The sequence below is a fragment of the Triplophysa dalaica genome, chromosome 10, assembly GCF_015846415.1.
Source record: "Triplophysa dalaica isolate WHDGS20190420 chromosome 10, ASM1584641v1, whole genome shotgun sequence".
Taxonomy (NCBI): domain Eukaryota; kingdom Metazoa; phylum Chordata; class Actinopteri; order Cypriniformes; family Nemacheilidae; genus Triplophysa; species Triplophysa dalaica.
Window position 1 is genome coordinate 20,557,799 of NC_079551.1, and position 21,312 is coordinate 20,579,110.

The following is a 21,312-nucleotide window of genomic DNA, read 5'->3' on the forward strand; positions in this document are numbered from 1 at the left end:
AGGAAAATACTCCTAATCCCTAAAGGAGAAAGCCGAGGCTTAAAAGGACTCGACCATCATGATGACATGTTAAGATTGATTAATGGCATGACTGTGACTTAAATGGATCTTTTTATTGGTGCATTTTTTTTTAGAAAACAACACGAGAACTCAAAAGGCAAGACTGTGAATAGAAAAAATCTCTCAAACAAGAATCAATGTTGCACATATTTTATTAAAAGTGAGAGGGTATCACACTAAAGCCATTGTAAAGATGGACTGAACGAGTTAAAAAGAGATTTCACACTTTTCAGCATCCCGACAGCATCAGATTAAAGGTTATAACATTCTTCGTGTCAGGGTCAACGGAAGACCTTCAGTGTTTTAGGTCAATAGACATCAATGACCCTGTGCGGTGACATAAAGCTTCATTCTGCCAAAGGTAGGGACATGCTGAAGGTCACTATAACCCTTAGCTGAATAACAGGCTGGTCTTAAAGCGACAGCAAACCTTTTTAAGAATACTTTACCATTATAGTTGTCAGAACTCTAAACCAATCTTGTCACGAAACACAATGAACTTTAGTATACAGAAATCAAGGGTCACACTTTCAACCGTTTTTCATGAATTTCTGCCGGTAGATGTGAAAGGAAAGTCTTGATTTTAACAGTAAGCGTCTGATCAATTTGATTGACAGACTTTTGGCATCTGCTTTTTCTATTTCAAGCAACATGCAATAATTAATCATATGCAAAGAATTTATCATATGCACTAAACTGTATTCAAATGGCTCTTCCAGTGTAGTTCTTGGCTAGTTTACAGAAATAGTGAAACAATCTGGGAATTTTTTCTTGACTTTATACATATCGTAGTATGAGGTCTCAATTACAGATATAAAAGAGTATTTACATTTCATACAGTTTTAGGGAAATCGGAAGGCAACATTTCTGGGATTTTACTTGCTTTTGTTCTTTTTCCAGTTCTTGCTCAATTCAAGTTTGATTCCACCTCCTTAATCCCACGAGAAACATTTTGGCTTTCAAAAAAGCCCAAAAGATGCATTTCAATCCGTTTGACTCTCACTTATTTTGGTAAGAACAGGCTTCACTGCAGTTGAAAATTCAAGCCAGATGTTTAAGTTAATTGGTGTGTCTGTTTCTACCTTCATCTAGTCTGTATCAGCCATATGCTGTTAGATCTGAGATTCGCTATTGTTTTTAAGGGAAAAACAGGCCACGTTTTAATGCTGAGAAACTGTGACTATCTTAGAAGACAGTGAAACAAAACCCTTAAAAAGATGTACTTGGGTTGAAATACAACAATTTAAGAAATACTGGTGTATGAGTCCCAGATTACTATGACGTAATAATACATGATATAGATGTTCATTCTAAAAATACTGGGTACTTCAACCTACGGTTGAGTAAAATAAAGATAAACCCAACTGCTGGGTTAAATTAACCAGCAAAATGTCCACAGTTGAGCCAACCATAGGTTGAAAACAACCCGGCATTTTGTTAGAGTGTACAAAGTACCAAGTATGATTTATAACCCGTACACCGTGTTCCCTTTTGTTGACACAATTTTGGTAATTTTATCCATGTTCAAATATATAGCATATTAAAAAGTAGCTACGTAGTTTAGGGAATTCGATTCTTGCGTTCTGTTCAGTCCATTTACATTCATGGCTAAGTAGACAATTGAGAGATCTGTTTTCAATGAAGCACCAGCCTGAGACAACTTTACCCATAATGCTTCATTTTAAAACACAAAGAATTTGAAACTAAATCGGCAACAAATCTTATTCTGTTACTAAAGTATAGCGAAAAGACCACCATATCAAGAATTGACTGTTGGAACAGTCTCTTCTGTAGTTACCTCTATAAAATGAGGGATTTGGTAGTGTCTGGCAACCTTTATTAAAGGTGCAATAAAAAAAAACGCCACTAGAGGACGCACAATCAAAACAACAACAATGCCGTAGCTTGATGACGCTGTGAAGGAGTGTTTAATCATGGGATCTGTTGTCTTCAACTCCACCGCTGATGTCTATCAATCAGATGGGAACGAGAAATCATGTCAGCAGATGATGTAAAGTTTTATAATTGTTGCGAATAATTGTAGTCTATAAATAAATGACTGCTTGAAACAAGTTAATGGCTTGCTAGACGATAGACTCTACTTCCGCATTTGTCCACGACTTTGTTGTCATGTGGTTTCTACATCAATAAAGACTGTAACAAAGGGGAACGTGGATGTGATGCCATTGACAGGCAACTGCACAGCTCCGCGTCACATGTTTAGAATGGCGATTTTCTCAGGATTTACAAGTAGTTGGAAACATTTGAGATATTGTAAGTACTCAGCTGAAGAAAATTTATAAATCTAGCTTAGCGGTTTTTGGATATTTTACTGCATAATTGTTACAAGCTGCACCTTTAAGACTGGAGGCCCCTATCAATCTAAAAAAATATCTTAAAACTGTCAGTGGTCACAAAAGTTTAGTCGGAATGTTTATATTTACCAGCTTGTACTGAAAATGTCTACAGTTGTAGGTGGTACTTGGATGTTCTGCTGGTTCTTGATCTGAAACATTCGAGAACCACTGGTAGAACCCATTTAAAAGCTTCCATCTTCTTACATTCACAGCGAAGATGAATACATGAATGAATGGATGTCGGGTCGTTTACTTGTCTCCGGTACTCGAGGAAATGCCTGTCACTCTCATTATTATCATGCTATAATTCTGTAAACCCTGACACTGAGATGGAACATGTGCTGAACAGATAAACAGAGCATGTAATTATAGTGAATAGATGTCTGTGGGCTGATCGGCGCTCGCTGAAACAGGTCAAAAAAAGGAAAGGAACGAATCGGCCTGTCCCTGTTTCTCAGAACACAACATCCCACAGGGAACCGTTTGTTTGCTGCCGATACGACACTCTACGCATAGAACATTGTCTTGAAACACAGCTGCTATGATAAACATCATGCAGGTGATGTGACGTAAATGTAAAATCGACAATTTATTGTCTTAAATGAACAGTTCACCCAAAAACAAAAATGCTGTCATTATTTACCTCAACCTTATGACATTCTGTAACTGTCCTGTATGATGTTTAGTCCAAAATGTTTTAGTATTTTTTGCATACCAAACATCATACAGGTCAAAAAACAGATGGCATATAAGAATGACGAAATGAATGTTATTTGCTAAAGCTCTAAAATCTCCTTCTGCCTATTTAAATTGCAATGTAACATTAACTTATGACACACACATGTAAAGGATTGGAATGACATGACACTGAATAAATAAAATGACTGAATTTCCATTATTTATATACAAGTAAAGTTAAATTATATAAGTAAAACAGGTGGCAAATGTTATTTCAGATTGACCTTTTTACTGTATACCGGAGCTCTTCTTTATATAACCAATGAAAAATAATGTGAGAGCAGTAAACCTACTCTTGCGTGACAACATTGTGTGATATAAGTGACATAAACATAACATAAATTCTCAGTGAGGTGACAAAAAAGCCTGTAGGAATAGCTTGCTAAAATGTTTAGATGAAACCAGATGGACATCTCCCATCTAGCACTTGGGTACTCATCTGTCGTCGGCAGTTAGTAAACGCTCAACTTCACATTCAAATCTGAAGTCATTTGAAATTTGTATTTGCATCATATCGTCTATGAGATATGCGAGTAATATTTAGAGATAAAGCGATATATCGGCCAATAATCAGTGGTTGATAAAAACCATTTTCCACTCTATCGGCCAATAGTTTAAAAACAGCTGATGATTTGGGCCGATATATTCTGTCAATCAGAAGAGGACAGGAAAATGCAATGAATTTGTGTTCTGTATATAGAAAATGTTAAGAAACACCACCATGTTTGATGTTCAATAATAATAGTAATTTTATGAATTAATTACATTCAGAAAGTTAAGAAATAATGATTTAATCTTCAGAATCCATATCGGCATCGATAGATTTAACTTTGAATAATCGAATGTCGGTATCAGTGTATCTCTAGAAATATTTAATGTTAATAAAAAAAACACTCGACACTGGATGACATACATAAAATTAGAGATGCACCAATATATCGGCCAATAATTGGTATCAGTCAATAAAAGCAATTTTTCTCACTATCATTTCTTAGCCGATGACCAAAAGAGGACAGGAAAATGCAATGAATTTGTGCTCTGTATAAAGAAAAGGTTAAGAAAAATCAGCAGTCTGATGTTCAATATTAATAGTCATCATATGAATTTATAAAATTCAATATACAGAGAAATATACATGTAATCTTCAGAATATCACTCAGATATACTCGAATAATCGGTTATCGGTATCGGTGGAGAAATTTAGTATCAGTGCGTCTCCACAAGGTACAGTCTGAATTAACAATTTAACAAATAATTCACATAAAAATATTTGAAAACAGAAAATGTAACCTTGTCTATTGGCAATGGTGTCGGTAGTATCAAAATGTATAATTTTGTTTATCGGATACAATTTTGACCAATGCCAATAAACAACCATTATAGCTGTTGGTCCAATATTCTTAGTTGCAGGTCTAAATAAAAAAGATCTATTGGCAAATAAGTCATAAGATTAATAAAAAGCAGATTCTTTTTTGGTTGTTTTACAAGTCAATAATGTACGAGCTCATGAATTCCTAAACATATTTTGGTGAAAGAAACCGTGACATGAAAATTGAAGTTCAGTATAAAAGATCAAAAGTACAGGTTTAGGGCTTTTTCCACAGCATTTCAGAGACAGAATTCACATCTTTCTTGTAATGTTGTCAGTACAAGTCAGCAAAAACAGAAGTGACAGAATTTCATTTTCTTTAAACATTTCTATTGAAACAATGATAATAGCAATCCCAAAGATAGGGTTCAAATATTTTCCATTTGTGTTTGCTTTTGTGAGAGGCACAAGAAGCTGTCATTTTCTGGAAGTCTAAAATCAAACACTTCACGGCTCAGAGGGAAACTAAACTCTTGACTCCTAAAAGATCTCAACTCCTAAAAGTGGCTTTAAAAGTCAACCAGAAAGAGAGAAAAATGAAAACGACTGCAACAGAAAAACCAAAAGAAACATATGACTGACGCTAAAAAATGAATTAAAGATGACCTGGCCCAGACACAGAGACAATTGTTTGGTCGGGTGTGTTTGAGATTGTAAATTGACCCTCAAAAATGACACGATTTCACTTTAAGAAGATTCTACCAGTTCGTTATGACAGAAAACCACCAAAAGGAACAGATCAGCTTTTCAATACTGCCTTATTACATTTCATTAATTAAAGACCTGTCGAATGCGCCGAGAGCATAATGACCTGTACACATCGGAGAAACAAACAAAAAAAGGATTACAAATTCACAGTGACTTTCCAATCCAGCCCCCTGTAATTGTCTACATTACGGCCGTGATCCTGGACCACAGCCAACCTCTCTCTCCCTCTCCCTCTCTCTCTCTCTCTCTCTCTCTCTCACACCGTCTCTGTCATCCATCAGACCCGACTCGCCTTTGGCCCCTAGCGCGTACTGTTATACCGGGGACAGCAGCATGTGCTTTCACTCTCATCACATGGCCAGGCCCTTGATATCTGTAAATTGGCCCTCACACAGATGCCGTATCCGGGCGATGGAGACTGATCAGCACAGCCGAGACAACACTGACTTTGCCAGCTGCCGCTGACAGAAATCGTTGCCACCTACAGTTCTTGAATATCTCACCTCCTTATCCAGAAGCCATCATAGCAGACAGGCAACTCAGTAAATAAGATTCCAAAATGTGAGACATAAAAGACATTGATGGTAATACTAGTATCGCGTAGGCAGATCTTTGACCACTGGCGAAAAGTCTTAAGCTCAAAAGTAACTCAAACCAGAAACTGCCTACTCACAGAGAAGTGACCAGTCACTGTTTGTATTTTAATGTTGAAATACTAGACCACAATGACAATCTAAATGTAACAACGAACCAAATTCAATGATGTACGCATCTTAAACTATTGTGGACTGGTATACCCAACATTTTTTATTGCATTCAAAAGTGACCAAATGTGATTTCTCGATGGCATGTTTGAACGACATTTGCATTTATTGCCCCGTGGGCTTTTATTAAACAATTAAAATATGAGGTGTATGGTACAAAAGGCCCAAAACACCAAAACGAAATAGTTATTTGGCCAAAAAAGCATCTCAGGGATTGCATGTATAACATATACAAAATGTCTCGAAAAACAACATACTTAGCTAATGTGTTTAATTTTGGCCAAACTAAAAAATGAATAATTGCTTTAGTTTACACCTCATACACAATCACATACATTTTTTTATACATCTTCAACAATATAAAAATATATTTAAAACGCCATATATATAAAACATCCATTTTCCAATGTTGGACATTACTTTTGGCCACTAATATAGGATGTGAAAATATACTTTTTAGTTAGGGAGTTATGTATCCCATATTAACTCTTTCCTTGCCAGATTTTTATAGAGTTACGAGCCAATCCTTTTTATCAAAACTTTGACAATTGATTTCAATCAATTTGATTCCCAAATATATGTCCAAACAGTATATAAATTAAAAATATATATATATTTTTTTAATCACCTCACAAATATGTTTATCTTTCATGCGTATCAACATTTTGAACAAAATGCTGAGGTGATCGCAATTTGTCAAAATCAAAACATAGAATAGAATTGGTTGGATTTGGACCCATACATGCTTTACTCCTACAGAAGATGGGTAAGATCGCTCAGTTCCGTATAACAGCGAAAACATTGTTTTTCGTATATTTCTGTCAATGGCAGGGAAGCGTTGTCTCATAAATGACAGATAATTCTGTCAATGGAGAGGAAAGAATTGCAAAAGAAAGCAGAGTAAGCAAGAATTCCCCTCAAATACAATATACACAAAGTCAGACAGTTACTGCGTTTCCTTTTTAGTGGGATGTTTCCTTACAAGACAGCTGTCTATGTATGTATACAGCAAGGCATCTGGCAAGTTTTTGAAGCAGAGCTTTTTCTTGTATGCTCGCTGTCTAGGTCATTGGCTGATTAATCGAGTTGTCAAAGTTTTAATTTAGATATCTGCAAACGGGACAAACATAATATTCCATTCCATTCCATTTTCTACCGCTTATCCGAACTACCTCGGGTCACGGGGAGCCTGCGCCTATCTCAGGAGTCATCGGGCATCAAGGCAGGATAGACCCTGGATGGAGTGCCAACCCATCGCAGGGCACACACACTCACTCATTCACTCACGCACTCACACCCTACGGACAATTTTTCCAGAGATGCCAATCAACCTACCATGCATGTCTTTGGACCAGGGGAGGAAACCGGAGTACCCGGAGGAAACCCCCGAGGCACGGGGAGAACATGCAAACTCCACACACACAAGTCGGAAATGGGAATTGAACCCCCAACCCTGGAGGTGTGAGGCGAACGTGCTAACCACTAAGCCACCGTGCCCCCCAAACATAATATAATTAATAAAAATAATATTTTTTTACATTTATATAGCGCTTTTCCTGATAATCAAAGTGCTTTATATGGAAAGGGGAATCTCCTCAAGCACCACCAATATACAGCATCCACCTGTATGTTGCGACGGCAGCCATATTACATCAGAACACCCACAACATACCAGCTTATTGGTGGGGAGGAGACAGAGTACATATGGGGATGATTAGGAGGTCATTATGTATCGAGGCGAATGGCCGAATTTGGGTGACACCCCTACTCCTTTTTGAAGAAAATCCTGGGATTTTTAATGACCACAGAGAGTCAGGACCTCTCTTTAACATTCCTCGGTTCATCCAAAGGACGGTGCTTATCGACAGTATAGTGTCCCCGTCACTATACTGGGGCATAAGGACCCACACAGAAGACAGGGTGAGCACCCCCTAATGGCCTCACTGACACCTCTTCCAGCAGCAACCTATCTTTTCCAGCAGGTTTCCCATGCAGGAACTGACCAGTTTCAGCCCTGCTTAGCTCCAGTGGGCAACTAGTCTTGGGCTACAGGGTTATTTGGCTGCTGGTGATCCCAATGCAATCTGAAGGCACATATCTTACAACCAAGAACAAACGTGGGTAACAATTTATTTTTCCTGCATTTCATTTAGTGTGAATCTGGTCAATTGTATTGATTCTCGTGATAATTACGCTACCTCCTTCAGATGGTTTACCTCTTGTGTTGATATCGACCTCACAACGGGTTACAGGACAAAAGACAATTTAAGACTAAATTTGCAGTTTACAAATGGCACTGCTTCAGTTAATAAGTATATAATTGGTTAAATGAAATGTTCTGGGTTACTGTCAGAGGAACATGCTAAAAGCTGAAAAGAAAAGCATTCATGCATGCTTCTGTGATCCAGTTATGGATATTCCCAAACTTCAGTTGACAATCTTGATGCCTGCCTAGTCTATCTTGTACCTCTGTGGGTATTGGAAAGCAGTCAGGCTGAACTAGCCATGATGAGCTGAGGGAAGCTCGTGTAATTGAGAGCTCTGTTACACAGGAGAATGTGCTTTGTATTCAGATACGCTGCGCTAATAAGCTACAGCCGATGAGCCTGACAGGGTTCGGCACAGAATGCAGGGAAACAGTGGAAACTTTCATAATTCTTGACTTCCAAGTGGTTTAATACAAGCTGTCGGGTTTGTGAGACAGCAGAGCAAAACTTGGAGAAAGGAAAACTGCAAAGCCAGCTCAAAGCAACCGTAGTGGTAAACTGGTTTTCTTGCCTTGGCCAAGCTGGTTTCTTGGTTACAAAGATGAATAAGGAGATAAATTCATATCGTATAATGTTCTTTAACACAAGTGCAAAACTGATGGGACTGGTAAGAAAGCTGAGATTCTAAGCTTTCAAAAGATACCATATATGACGTAATATTGGACCCCCTGTTGAAAAAAACAGCATATGCTGGGTAAGGGATGTTTTGATGCTGATTTGGCCATCCAACGCCAGCTAAGGACCATCTTAAAGCAGCACATGACCAGTTTAAACCAGCACACGACCAGCTTAAACCAGCACAAACCACTATCAAAACATACCAAACCAAACCAGCATAAGCTGTTTTTCAACAGGGTCACCCGTGGTTCTGGCAAAGTCCAAAAACCCATATTAAACCATTTAAAAAACACAATTTTCAGACTGGCCAGACAGAAGAAAAAAAAACATGTACCTGTGCACTTTCTGCTGGTGTCTTCCCTTTTGGAGGAGCTCATGAGCTTGCAGTTGAAGTTCTCCTCCCAGAATTCAGCAAACCACACGTTCCTTCTATTGTTTTCAAGCGTGCGCGATGTAAAATAGACATCAAACCCTGAAAGAACAACGCATGGCTGTCAATGATAACCTCAGGTTATCTACATGTCATACGCATTTGACTTCATTGTAACAGATACATAATTTAGTTAGAATCGTATTTCTCAAGCAGCATTGATGTTTAGCAGAATATGTTGTGTTGTTACCAGCAACTCAACAGGCGTTTATAAGAAAGACCATCCTGGTGAAATATCATCAAATGGATTTTGGTGGTAAAAAGCATGGCATTAGAATAGTACAAAAAAAATGCAGGAAAGAAACTGTAAGATTATGTCATCGTTTTGTGAAAACCCAGCTCAAAACATTTGTGGTGAGTTAATTATCCTACTATCCTATTATTGATAGAATAAGACCATGTCAAATATTGAAATCATAGTGAAAAATGCTTGAAATCGAAATCGTTATGCTAGTTATTTCAAAAGTAGATTATGAGAATTTACTTGGAATTTATTTTAGACTTGGTCAAAGGGGTGATATGACGGGGTAAAACGAATGTTATCGTTTGTTTGAGATGTAATGCACGATTTGAGGTTCAAAAACGCTGTATTTTCCACATACTGTGCATGTTTGTATCTCCTCTTTGCTCCGCCTCTCTGAAACGCGCTGATTTTTAACAAAGCTCACTGCTCTGAAAAGCAAGGTGTGCTATGATTGGCCAGTTAACCAGTGCGTAGTGATTGGTCCAATACTGCAAGTGTGTGACGTAAATGTAACGCCTCTTACCATATTTGGAACATCAGGTTAAAAAAATTTTTACTGACAGGTATGTCCACCTTACTTGCGTATACATTTGGGCGGTCTTGGTTAAATCACACCACGAACTGACATAGATTTGTGGGGGTGTGGTTACACAAGGTGTTTCAGGAAGGTCTGGCTGAGCATTCTCTTTTAGATAGAATGCATCTTCTGTTACGACACTTAAGTTTTACCAATTTAACGTGTCTAATAGATGCTTGGGCAACTTATAACGCACCAAAGACACAGAAAAACAAGTATTAGCACAATATAACCTCTTTTAAAATGAAACAATGACTTTCAACTCCTTTATATATATTCATTTTAATCAAATATATGAACACATATCCATTAGTCCGATCCATTTGGGTTGTTTTATCTTCTTTTGTAACAATTCAGGATCTGTTTAAACCTTTTTTCAAGCATCAAATGTCTGTATATTTGTGTGCGCAAAACCTTTTTTTTACTTTGATAATGTGTCACACCAGATTTGCAGTGAGAAAGCTACAACGTCAAGTTCACTTTTATCCTCATTTCACATGCACCCCATCAAGCAGCAGAGCTCTTAATCAAACCGTTCGCCATTAGCGGACAAAAAGAAACATTTATCAGACCAGATACGTGATAAGATGCCTTCGGGTTTGTCCTCGTTGCCCGACATTAAGGCTAAAACTAAACTGTGCATAATGAGGCTTTCACAAGCAAGCCTACATCAACAGTAACGCTACAAGGACAAAGGTCAGCAGAACATTTCATTTCGCCAGAGGACTCGGCTAACTTTCCATTGTCGTAGCTCATTTAAACTTTGCTTGCATCCTCTTCGTAAACTGCGAAGGAAGGAAGTTTGGATCTCTCTTGCCTCTAGTTAGAAAAGAAGTGTTAAGAAAGAGATAAGGTTTATCTTGTAGCTGCTACAGCAGAGCTGCCCCAAGCCCGTCTCCAGATGCGGCTTTAATGGACTGTTGGGCATTGCATAAACTTGAATGGGAGCAAGCATCCTACCTATCTGCAGTTCCCAAGCTGCATGATGGGAATGGCTCACGAGAGCTGTGGTGTGGATGTAAAGTCAGTCCATACTTCTTCTGTCTGCCTCCTCTTCATCAGAGGTGCCCACCAATACATACACTAGTCATCACTCTACAGGCGAAACAGTTCCTCAGCAGGTTCTCATACTCTCATCAATTCTGCTAATTGCAGCTTATTTGTAAACAAGCCCGCGCACAAGAAAGTCCCAAAGGCACGCCTGTGTCATTTTCTTTGTGTCTGGAGGACAAAGCTCAAAGCCTCACCTTTTGTTGAAAGTGTTCAACAGATGCTCTGTTTGCTGGCTAATTAACAGGCAGTCGGTGAACCTCCTCTGTGACGGAGGTACAGACCCACCTGTCCCTGCTGGCCAGTAATGTCACTTTTTAATAAATATTAACAATGTCTCTAAAATAAGACTTCTCTAACCCCTCTTTACATTAGAAACGAAGATTAGATTAGACACAAGGCTATGTTCAATAAACCACTAGCCATAAAAAAATAATGGAAAGGCAGCTTGAAACGATCCATTTCAGTGGCGTCACATCCATAATTTATCTTCCTAATGTATTTGAATGGGAAAAGCCTCTTTGCCTTGAAGTGGCAACAGAAATGACCCTTGATTGAGGCTAAATGACAAGCGACAAATGAGAGCGAGCGGTCTAAAAGACGTTCTGACCTACGGAAGCGCAATAATGTTCTTTATTGATGAGTTTAATGGTCTCGGGACACTGTTTTTTGTGTTACATTACCGCATTTGTGTTACATTTTTATTGTCAGTGTTTCGGGTTTGACATGTTGCCAGATGCTTGATATGTTGCCATTAGCAAACAAGATAACCGGGAATGTTCTCTAAAAGTGATAAAAACATTAAACATTAAACTAGCATTTTATAAACACTATGTCATTGCTTAATACAATAAATATTTTTATAAAAAGCGTTTGTATAAAAAATACTTCTACATTGTTAGGGAAATGATTAAACACTTTGAGAATTAGGGTTTTTATAACAAATAATGTTCCAGAATCGTCTTTAAGAAACGTGCTCCTGGCGTGCCACCATTACATATCTCATCTCTAGATGGTTTCTTCTGGTCTATTTTTGGATGTTTTATAACAATTTACTTTATATTTCATTTATATTCATATTCATTTTTATTCATATTTCATTGTAAATTAATTGAATAAGATTAAATTTAAACTACTACACAGTTATTGATTCTTTGCGGAAGTCTACAGGAAGTTTTGTTTGAGTTAACATTGGATTAAAATTCATTTTTTGGTCAACTATTCCTTGCTCATGCTGCAGTAACATGCACAGCTCTGTAATGTAAAACGCAAGAAAATACTTTTACAATCGTTTTTCCAGGCAATTCTCACTATTAACTAGATATTATACGCATACCTACTATTAGCATATTGGCTGTTTACTGGTACATATAAAGCATATATTCTGCATGACCATATTTTACATTCCTAACCTTACCCAATACCTCAACCTAACAATTACCTTACTTACTATTAATAAGCAACAAATTAAGATTTTAATGAATAAAAGGTTGTAGTTAATGTTTCGTTAATAACGAGAATTGCCCACTATGCTGAAGTGTGATCGTTTTTTTTAAAGTAGCTTTCACACTTTCCCGATTGCAATAGGCCATCAGTAGAAAAAGTCATAATGAATGATCAGTCACACTTTGCTGTGGTTGTGTCATCACGCTGTCAGCTGGCACATCTCTTGTATGTGTGAGCTGCCTGAAGTCTCCATGAAAGGGCCAAATTGAAGGAAAAGTAAAGGCAATTGACAAAGTAACATGTAGTAATGCAAAGTCAGCCACTTACGATTGTGCTATATTTCAAATTAAAGGGGCAAAAAAGGTCAAAATATTGATTTGAGCTGAAATAATTGTATTATGTGAGAAGAAGGAGACTGTGAGAAAATAAGTGGCTTAAAAAAACGGTCGTAATAAATAACATTTGACCCCAGATTCTATAATTACAGATCGTTTTGTAATCTAATTTTACGAGCCGGGCTTGTTGACACTAATAGTTTTCATAGAAAGGTGCTCACATGCCCATTTCTACAAAAAGCAAATTAACATTTTCTTCAATATTGCCCATTAAAACCTGTAGAGTCCATTAAAAACATGTTGACCGTTTGTGACAACATACACCAACAGCAACCGTCGTGCACAACTATATGGGTTAAGTTATCACTTATGATGGAACATCCCATCAAGAAATAGTTTATAAAACAACAAAATAAATATACAGCAAACCGGTGTTTAGACCAACAAATCCACAGCTAGAGCAAACGCACAAATATGTCATTTATGTAACAATGCAGTAACTGAGATCTTGTGACATGTTCTCAGTGTGAAAACTAGGATCACCCCCCTCTCTACATATATTACACGGCTCTCAGGAACTCTTGATCCTGATTGGTCAGCAGCATTGAGCAGTCAGATATGGCTAATGGCTGTTGCCCATGGGAACACACCAGAAACCCATGTGTCCTACATACTGTAGCTGTGCTCGAATTCTGAATCTCCATGTAACAAGTAACCTAATAAAATTATTTCAACTCCAATGAAGATTCATACCTAAAGGTGTTCATATTTTTTGTTACGAATAAATTCCTATTATTACAGTACACATGTTGTGGTCCTGTAAGAGTTCATCCAAGAAATAACTGGCTTTGAATCACCAATAAATTATAAAAATGAATAAAATATTCTATTTTGCGTAATATAGCTTTTCGGTAGTAAAAAAATAGTTTAATAAAAAAACGGATAGCGCTAGCGACAAGGTTCTCTGGGTTCTAAAAGTAATTTCAGAAAATAAAAGCTTACTGTATATGGCTATTTGAAACAAATGATTTGATATGAAGTGACATGGAACTGTATTATGGGCAACCATCCTGAAACTTCTCCACAGCCATGCAGTTTATTGACCGTCAACCAATCAGAAACAAGCATTCAACAACAAGCAAAAATCTGCATTATGAACGTATCAAGAAGATACACTTCATGCAGACTTTTTGAGGTTTATTCATATTAAAGCACAGTCTCACATATCTTAATGCTTAAATATTGATCAGATGACTGTACATTACCATACATATTATAGCAAAACGCATGCATAAGTTGCACAAATTTAAATCAGAATAATGAAAAACCAGAATATACTTCTTCTGAAATGCATGTGGGCAGCCACCGTTTCTGCATTTCAGCAGCCTTTGCCAAGGAAGATTAATTCATGTGGACGCCTACACCATTCCGCAACCCACATGCAATGCAATGTCAAGGAATTCTCCAACCTTAAACATCCTCAAAACCATTTATAAATCATTAAGCTACCGTAAAAAACAAATATTCCAAGTTTTCAGATAAAACAACCCCCAAGCAGTTCCAGTCAATGCTGATAGTAGCTGTTGGCCGCATTCATCCTATCAAGCCATGCGAGAAACCTCAGGTGACAATCGCTAGCTCTGACGACACTTCAAATAAAGTGTCTGAGCCTCTAGTGCCAGGCTAGATCTTAGCCTTCTTGCTGTGATTTAATGTGCGGTCCGAGGTTAAACGTTGCTCAGAGCCTGTAGGGACGAAAGGCAAACCAAACTGATCTTCGAATCAACAAGGATCAGACTTCAAGCTGTCACTCCGCTTCAAGAGTCTCTGAGTGTCTCGGCTATAACGTTGTTGTCAAGTGCAACTGACTAATGCACTTGCAATTTGTCTAACCCTATGAGGTTAGTATAATACACACGGATGCTTCAGATCACTTCTAGTAAAACATGTCGTTGGGGTGGGTGTGAATGAGAGGAACGGTTGAGGAAATAGATGATTTACATTGAAACAATCTTTGCATAAAATAACGTAATTGGCAACTACACAGAAAAATGTTAAACTGGTGTTGCCCACATGGCAATTCAAAACTATTTTAAGTTGTGCGTTCCTGTAGCTTAACTGATAGAATGTCATGGATTCGCTGTTTAATTTACTGTAAGTGTCACTTTGAATTAAAGTGTCAGCTAAATGCAGTAACAAAAAGAAAAGTTATAGCAACTACTACATAATCTTACGGGAAAAAAACGAACTATTATAACAATGTGGCTAATTTGTATGAATTCATACGAACTCATTCGTACCATTTTTGTTCGATTTGCTTTCGCAACAGGGGCGTTAGATTTTGGGTCAGGAATGGGGCTTCAGTCTAGGCTTTTTCTAGTAATTGTTAGTTTTGTACGATTCCATGAATCTTTATTTTAGATTTTGTTTGAATAGTATTTTTTTAAACGATTCACTTTACAAACAAAATTTGAGCGAAATATCTACATTGTTAAAAAAATGACCAGGTTGGCAAGACAAATAATTCATAAAGATATGGGTGACAGATATGTTTTTTGGACTCAAAATTATCGCACCTCTGTTGCCAAGTGTGAATAACATTGAAACCACTAATCTATCTATAAAGGTCTTTGTGTAGTCGAATTCAGACTTCAAACGTCCACCCAACTTTTTATTTTAAGTAGTATTTCTTTCTGTATATAAGGTTTTATTTCTACTGGTTATTTCCTTCCTTGCACCACCTTTTACATTTCACTTGATGACACGGGCAAAGTGGCATTTAACATATGCTAAACCCACAACGTAACATGTCAATTGCTGTGTACAATCTGTGTGTTTTGTTAATCTATCTATTCCTTATATCTATTACATGTTTATCTCTCATTTGCTCTTTCAATTAAAAGCAAAACAGCATGAATTATTGAAACCTGCAACACTTTAAATTATTCATTGTCATCTGAAAATATATCTATCGGCATCCCGCGCTAAAGATCCCTACAGTAGATTGCGTTGAACTTCTATAATATAAATAGGTAGGAAAACAACAGTCTAACATTTATTGTTAGGACTCCATGAAAACCGCATTGGTTTCGGGTAACATGAGACCATTTAAATGCTAGCGTATTCTTAAAAGCTAACATAACCAACATTTATCAGATCTATACATTTTCTGGTAAAACTGACAAAATATTGATGACTCATCTGGCACTTATGGGCGTGTCCACATGTGTGTCCAATTAAACAGTTGCTACATAAAACAACTGGAAACAAAGAAACTTCCAGTTTCCAAAATACATCAACACAAGAAAGAAAACAAAAATTCATTCAATTTCAAGAGAAATATCATTTGAGTGATGTAAGAGAGTTTTCCTATCAAAGCAAGCATAAATGGTAACGTTAAAAATCCCTCATTCATGCTCCTGTAATGGAATTGATGATGGCGCTTTGGGTCGACACTACGAGTTTAGGGTCATAATCGGAAATCCCGGAGTGACAATTCCAGGCCCCCTGCTGTTGGAAAGATGTCTAATACAAAATACCATGAGCACCCAAACAAACAAACTCAGTCGGAGGTCAGCGCAGAGGCCTGAGCCCCAGCTGTGAGTCTAATGGCCAAATTAAAACTAAACCGCCAGACAGAAATGCCACATGATAAGGCTCCGAGAAATCGCTTTGTGCGCAGTTTGATCCAATTACAGACCAGGCCAGGAATGTCAGATATCTGCCATATCATAAGATAATGGCCAAACAACCGCAGGTGACCAAACTTTGATGTTTAGAAAGTAAGGAATGGCTGCTTAGTTGAGCAAAACAATGCTAATAGCAAAATAAATGGCTCATCAGAAACCTGGGCGGATTTGTGAACACCACAAACAGAACTACACATGAAAAAAGGAAAAAAAATGCAACTTATACGACATCCCTGTGTGTTACTGTTTTGTAAAATATGCAAACCTGGGTTTGAAAAAGCAAATTGAAAATGTAAACATTGCAGTAAAGTAGAAAAGTATTATACATAAGAAATAAAAAAGTCCAACACATTATCGAATTGTTTAAACATTGTGTAAAATTAAACTTGAATATTCACATCATTTTCATTTTTTTAACACAATGCCAAAATAAAATGTCTCACAAATGTTTGGTACGGTTTTGTTTTAGTTGTGAAAACATAGTATGTTATTTACATTTTGTTCGTTTCTCAAATGTTTATTATATATTTATACTATTTCTTTTCATTTTATTAATGTTTTCAAATAAAGCAATACGCCTCAAGAATTAAGCAGTGGGTTGCAGTGCATTTTATAACAGCTAATAGCGTGGTGGCAATAAAAACCCCCTTAGCTGTTGTAAAATGCACTTGTAACCCATTGCTTACGCGTGGCTTAATGCTTTCATAAAACGGTTATTCCATATGCATGCTTTGATATAATAAAGTAAATAAAATTATATTTAGGCTATCTTAGGGGTCAGCAGTTATAAATCGGGGTATTTTATAACAGCTTAGAACTCGACTCAACCAATCAGAATCAAGGACCAGTACTGACCTCTTTATAAAATGTTATTAAACGTTTTGTCCACTGTACCTTTAAAATTACCTTTTTTTCTTATTTTGGTAAATGATTATTATCAAGTTGTCCACTTAGGCATTGTCTTGATCTATGAAGTCCGAGCAAAAAAGTTAATCTGGTTTTTATGTGTAGCATAAAGCATATGAAGTCTCGACTTAAATACCATTAATATTTCAATGTGCATTCTGTTATTTTTGGAGTGTTTTTAAAATGTTTTCGAATCTTTTATGCAGGTGATGCAATGTCGAGAAATTTGTTTTACGGCAACCAAAAAACAAACGTTTAAAAACGTTTCACGTTTGCTGGGAACTGATTACCTAAGTGCTTGTCACACTGGAGCTCTTGGGTTATTTCAGAGGAGAGATCTTTGCCGACAGGCTGTCAGTTAGATTTCAGCACAGTTTACCTGACTGGTGAACGAGTCGCTATTGCACTGCATCGCCGTGTTTTTATTAGCCTGTGATATTTTCAGAGCAATAAATGAAATGTGAAGACAAAAATAAACATTTTGGGTTAGAAGGACGAGTGTTTAGCATTTAAGCCAAGGCAGTCAAACACATCAATGCATTAACCAATCAAAAGTGTTTAGATTCTGTCTTTAGGCCTATAAGTTTAGGCAGCACATTATAACAGAGTTTGAAACAGAGTGCGAGTCTCATTTTCCATCTTGGTGGTCCACGTAAAAATAACTGCTGAAGATTTATCTGGCTTTAGAAAACCTAGATTGGGATAACGCTGTGTTTTGCTTTGTTCATTGCAAAATCGAATCAAAAGGAAGTGATGTAACAAAACATGAACATATATATATAATATATACATCTGCCATTATAAAGGCAGAGGTGTAGTTACAGATTTATATAAGTAAGAGGTTCATTATCTCATGATTGAATTTTCACGTATGTTTTGAATTTTGCACTTTATTGCAGTGTGATTTAGTGTGAACAGGTAATGGATAATGTTCAGGTAGACATATTTTATAATAGAAATATGGGTCTTGTTTCACACAGAAAGGCCTTATTTTGTGATAACAACTGGGTGGTTCTATATAATCCCACTTATTAAATGGCTTCTTGCCACATAAGAAAAAAACTGTACTTGAAATGGAGATTTGAAATATATTATTAGCCAAATGCTAAAAGCGATGGAAAGCTGTTTACTTTCCGTTTTAAGTTAAGACCCTTCAAATGTCATGAACAGGCAATTTGGTTTAAAAATTTGTAAATATAATGTCATGTTGGTTATTAAAAGATTTGTTGCATCAGGGTTTCCGTGTGTTATTAGTTTTGAGAAGTTGTTATCTGGGAATAACGAAGTTGCAAATGTTGCAACTGGCCAATCAGAATCAAGCATTCCAACGAGCCGTGTAACAACATGAGATAACATACTGACCTTTTTGTTAGTGTATACTTAGCCCTACAATGTACCATTGTATACCAGAATTCACTACAGTTAACTATTGTATTTCATTCTAGTATAACAAATGTCATTGTGTTTTTTCATGTGGGCTTGCACAGATGAGTCACGCATTTTCTTGGGAAAATGTAAAAACCTATTTTTATCTTAAAAATGAACACCAAACCTTACAATCCAGATGTATAATAAAAATCACCTTTCTATAAAATATGCATACTTTGAGGTAAACCAGAGGCTGAAGCTCAATAACATCTGTCAACTGGGATTTAATTAAGATCAAGGAATACCAATTATTTCAAATGATTTCTTCATAAAGAGCACAGGGTCTCTAGAATCCTAATTTAGATGGTAATAAAATCAAACTCATCAGATAAAGGATGTTAAACCACAGATTACATAGTCTGGGTGGCATTTTCATGTTCCGGGTGTGAAAGCTGCATGGTGCCCTAAACCTCCAGCTTCTGCAGTTATGCATCAACACTCACATACGCTCCGTGCCATTAGATCAAAGCGAACCATCTGCATTGCTCGCAGCCTTCTGTCTATCCACAAAGACAACATCGGTTCACTTTCAAAAACAAAAGCCAACTCGAAAGATGGAGTTGTAGGTTTCTTGTAAGCACCGGTGCTTGCATTGGGTGTCTGCGTTGGGGCGCATTCCCTCTCCGGCAATACTACATTGAATTGTTTTCGCAGGTCTAAAAAGCTTTAAGTGTGATGCTTTCCTTGTCGAGTGCCTTTCAAATTGTTCCATCAGCGCTGTGAAACGCAGGGGCAATTGCTCGACCCTGCAAAGCACTGCTCAACACACTTATCAGCAAATGGCAAACAACGCACGCAACCGCAGGCAGAGAGATGCTATCGCGGTTTTGTGGATACCTGGAAAATGCATTTCGCTGTGTGACATGACTTAGATTTGCAGAATTGCATGGCATGCATGAGAGTCAGATTAACTGGCAGGTGAGGTGAAGATGTAAATATGAAATTATCAAGGAAAGGATTTTTCCCGAGTACAAAACCGCTGGTTTGAAAACAAGATAAGAGGAAGGCGTGTGTTCAAACTGATTACTTTTTAGGCGAATATTTCTTCCCTTCCTCAAAAGTACAGCTTCTTGTACTATAATGTTTATTGTACTGGGTAGAATTAAAATGCCAGTGCAACGGTATTTCAAACTGCAAGACCACAAGTATGCAAGTTCTAAATAGCCAATATGACAGGACAAGTTGCACTACTTGAGGACATTTCATTTTTCTAATTTTTAAACCATAGATGCCAAAAACGCAACTTAATGTAGGTATAAAGTGTGCATAGCGTTTGGAGTTTGGGTTTCATGCAAAAAGATGGAAATCATCTACATTTTAAGGTAAAACTCCATCCCCTCTTGAAATTCACTCCCTGGACACCTTCCCCCAACGTTCCCCCATATTTCCAGCCCTTTGTGTAAAATGTAATGGATCTTTTATAACAATATGAATTTTTTATACCATAAGAAGTCGCAAAATGCTAGTCTGTAGGTTCTTGTCTGGGCATTGCTTTTAGACGAATGTCATCGTCAATCCCTATTTTCGGGGGCTTCAGGGATGCCCCCAGTGTGTGATCTCAACCCCCATAAAATCTTATTATGTCTGATCACGCTTGCTGACAACAGCGGCTACGATACGATACCTGAAGTTATCTCACTCTATCCTCCCCAAACCAGCCATTAAAAAATATGAAGTCTTATCTTTCTACGTCGGTGGTGGTGCGGGTTACAGTCTGCAATATTCTGCACCACACCACCATTAATGACAAACATCTAGAGACGCTTTTCATTTGTTTATTAAGAATAGCCAGTCGAGTAGGGCAGTCGCTTGGAGTAAAATAACACTTAAATTATAGAATCAAATCTGCTTGGTACTTGGATATTTCAACTGATATCAATGTATTGTGATAAGCCTTCTTTGCTGTGGACTCATTATCACAGAGAATCCAGCACCTCAAGGTCATTCCTTTTTTGCGCCACACAATCCCCTTTCATCCACAGAGCGCTTTGTATCATTAGCCTGTAACCACCACAAAATATGATCCCATTGGGTCCTAATTTATAAATCTGGCACTGAGACCAACCCCATGGTTTTCTTCATTGAAGGACCGGATGAAAAGTCGTGCCAGCCGGGTCAAGCCGGGTCCAAGCCTCCAGCTGAGTTCAGATTTCTCTGGTGAAAAATGATTCAGCTTTACGGAAACTGATGTCCACAAGCACCAGGTGCCATCTCTATAAAACGTGACACAGTTTCATAGACACTAGAGATGTGTTTTCTATTTTTAGACCAACATTTCTTTCGTTCCTTTAGCCAGCTGAGGGTCTGAAATTACTGTGAGGAACAA

At 37.4% G+C, this 21,312-nt stretch overlaps 1 protein-coding gene across 1 annotated transcript in view; it reads right to left on the reverse strand.

Annotated features, from left to right (window-relative positions):
* LOC130429801 (metabotropic glutamate receptor 7) overlaps nt 1-21,312 on the reverse strand; it is a 175,686-nt gene that overhangs the window by 63,363 nt on the left and 91,011 nt on the right. The window contains 1 exon segment of the mRNA XM_056758594.1: nt 9,216-9,353. Coding sequence (XP_056614572.1) covers nt 9,216-9,353 — 138 coding nt within the window.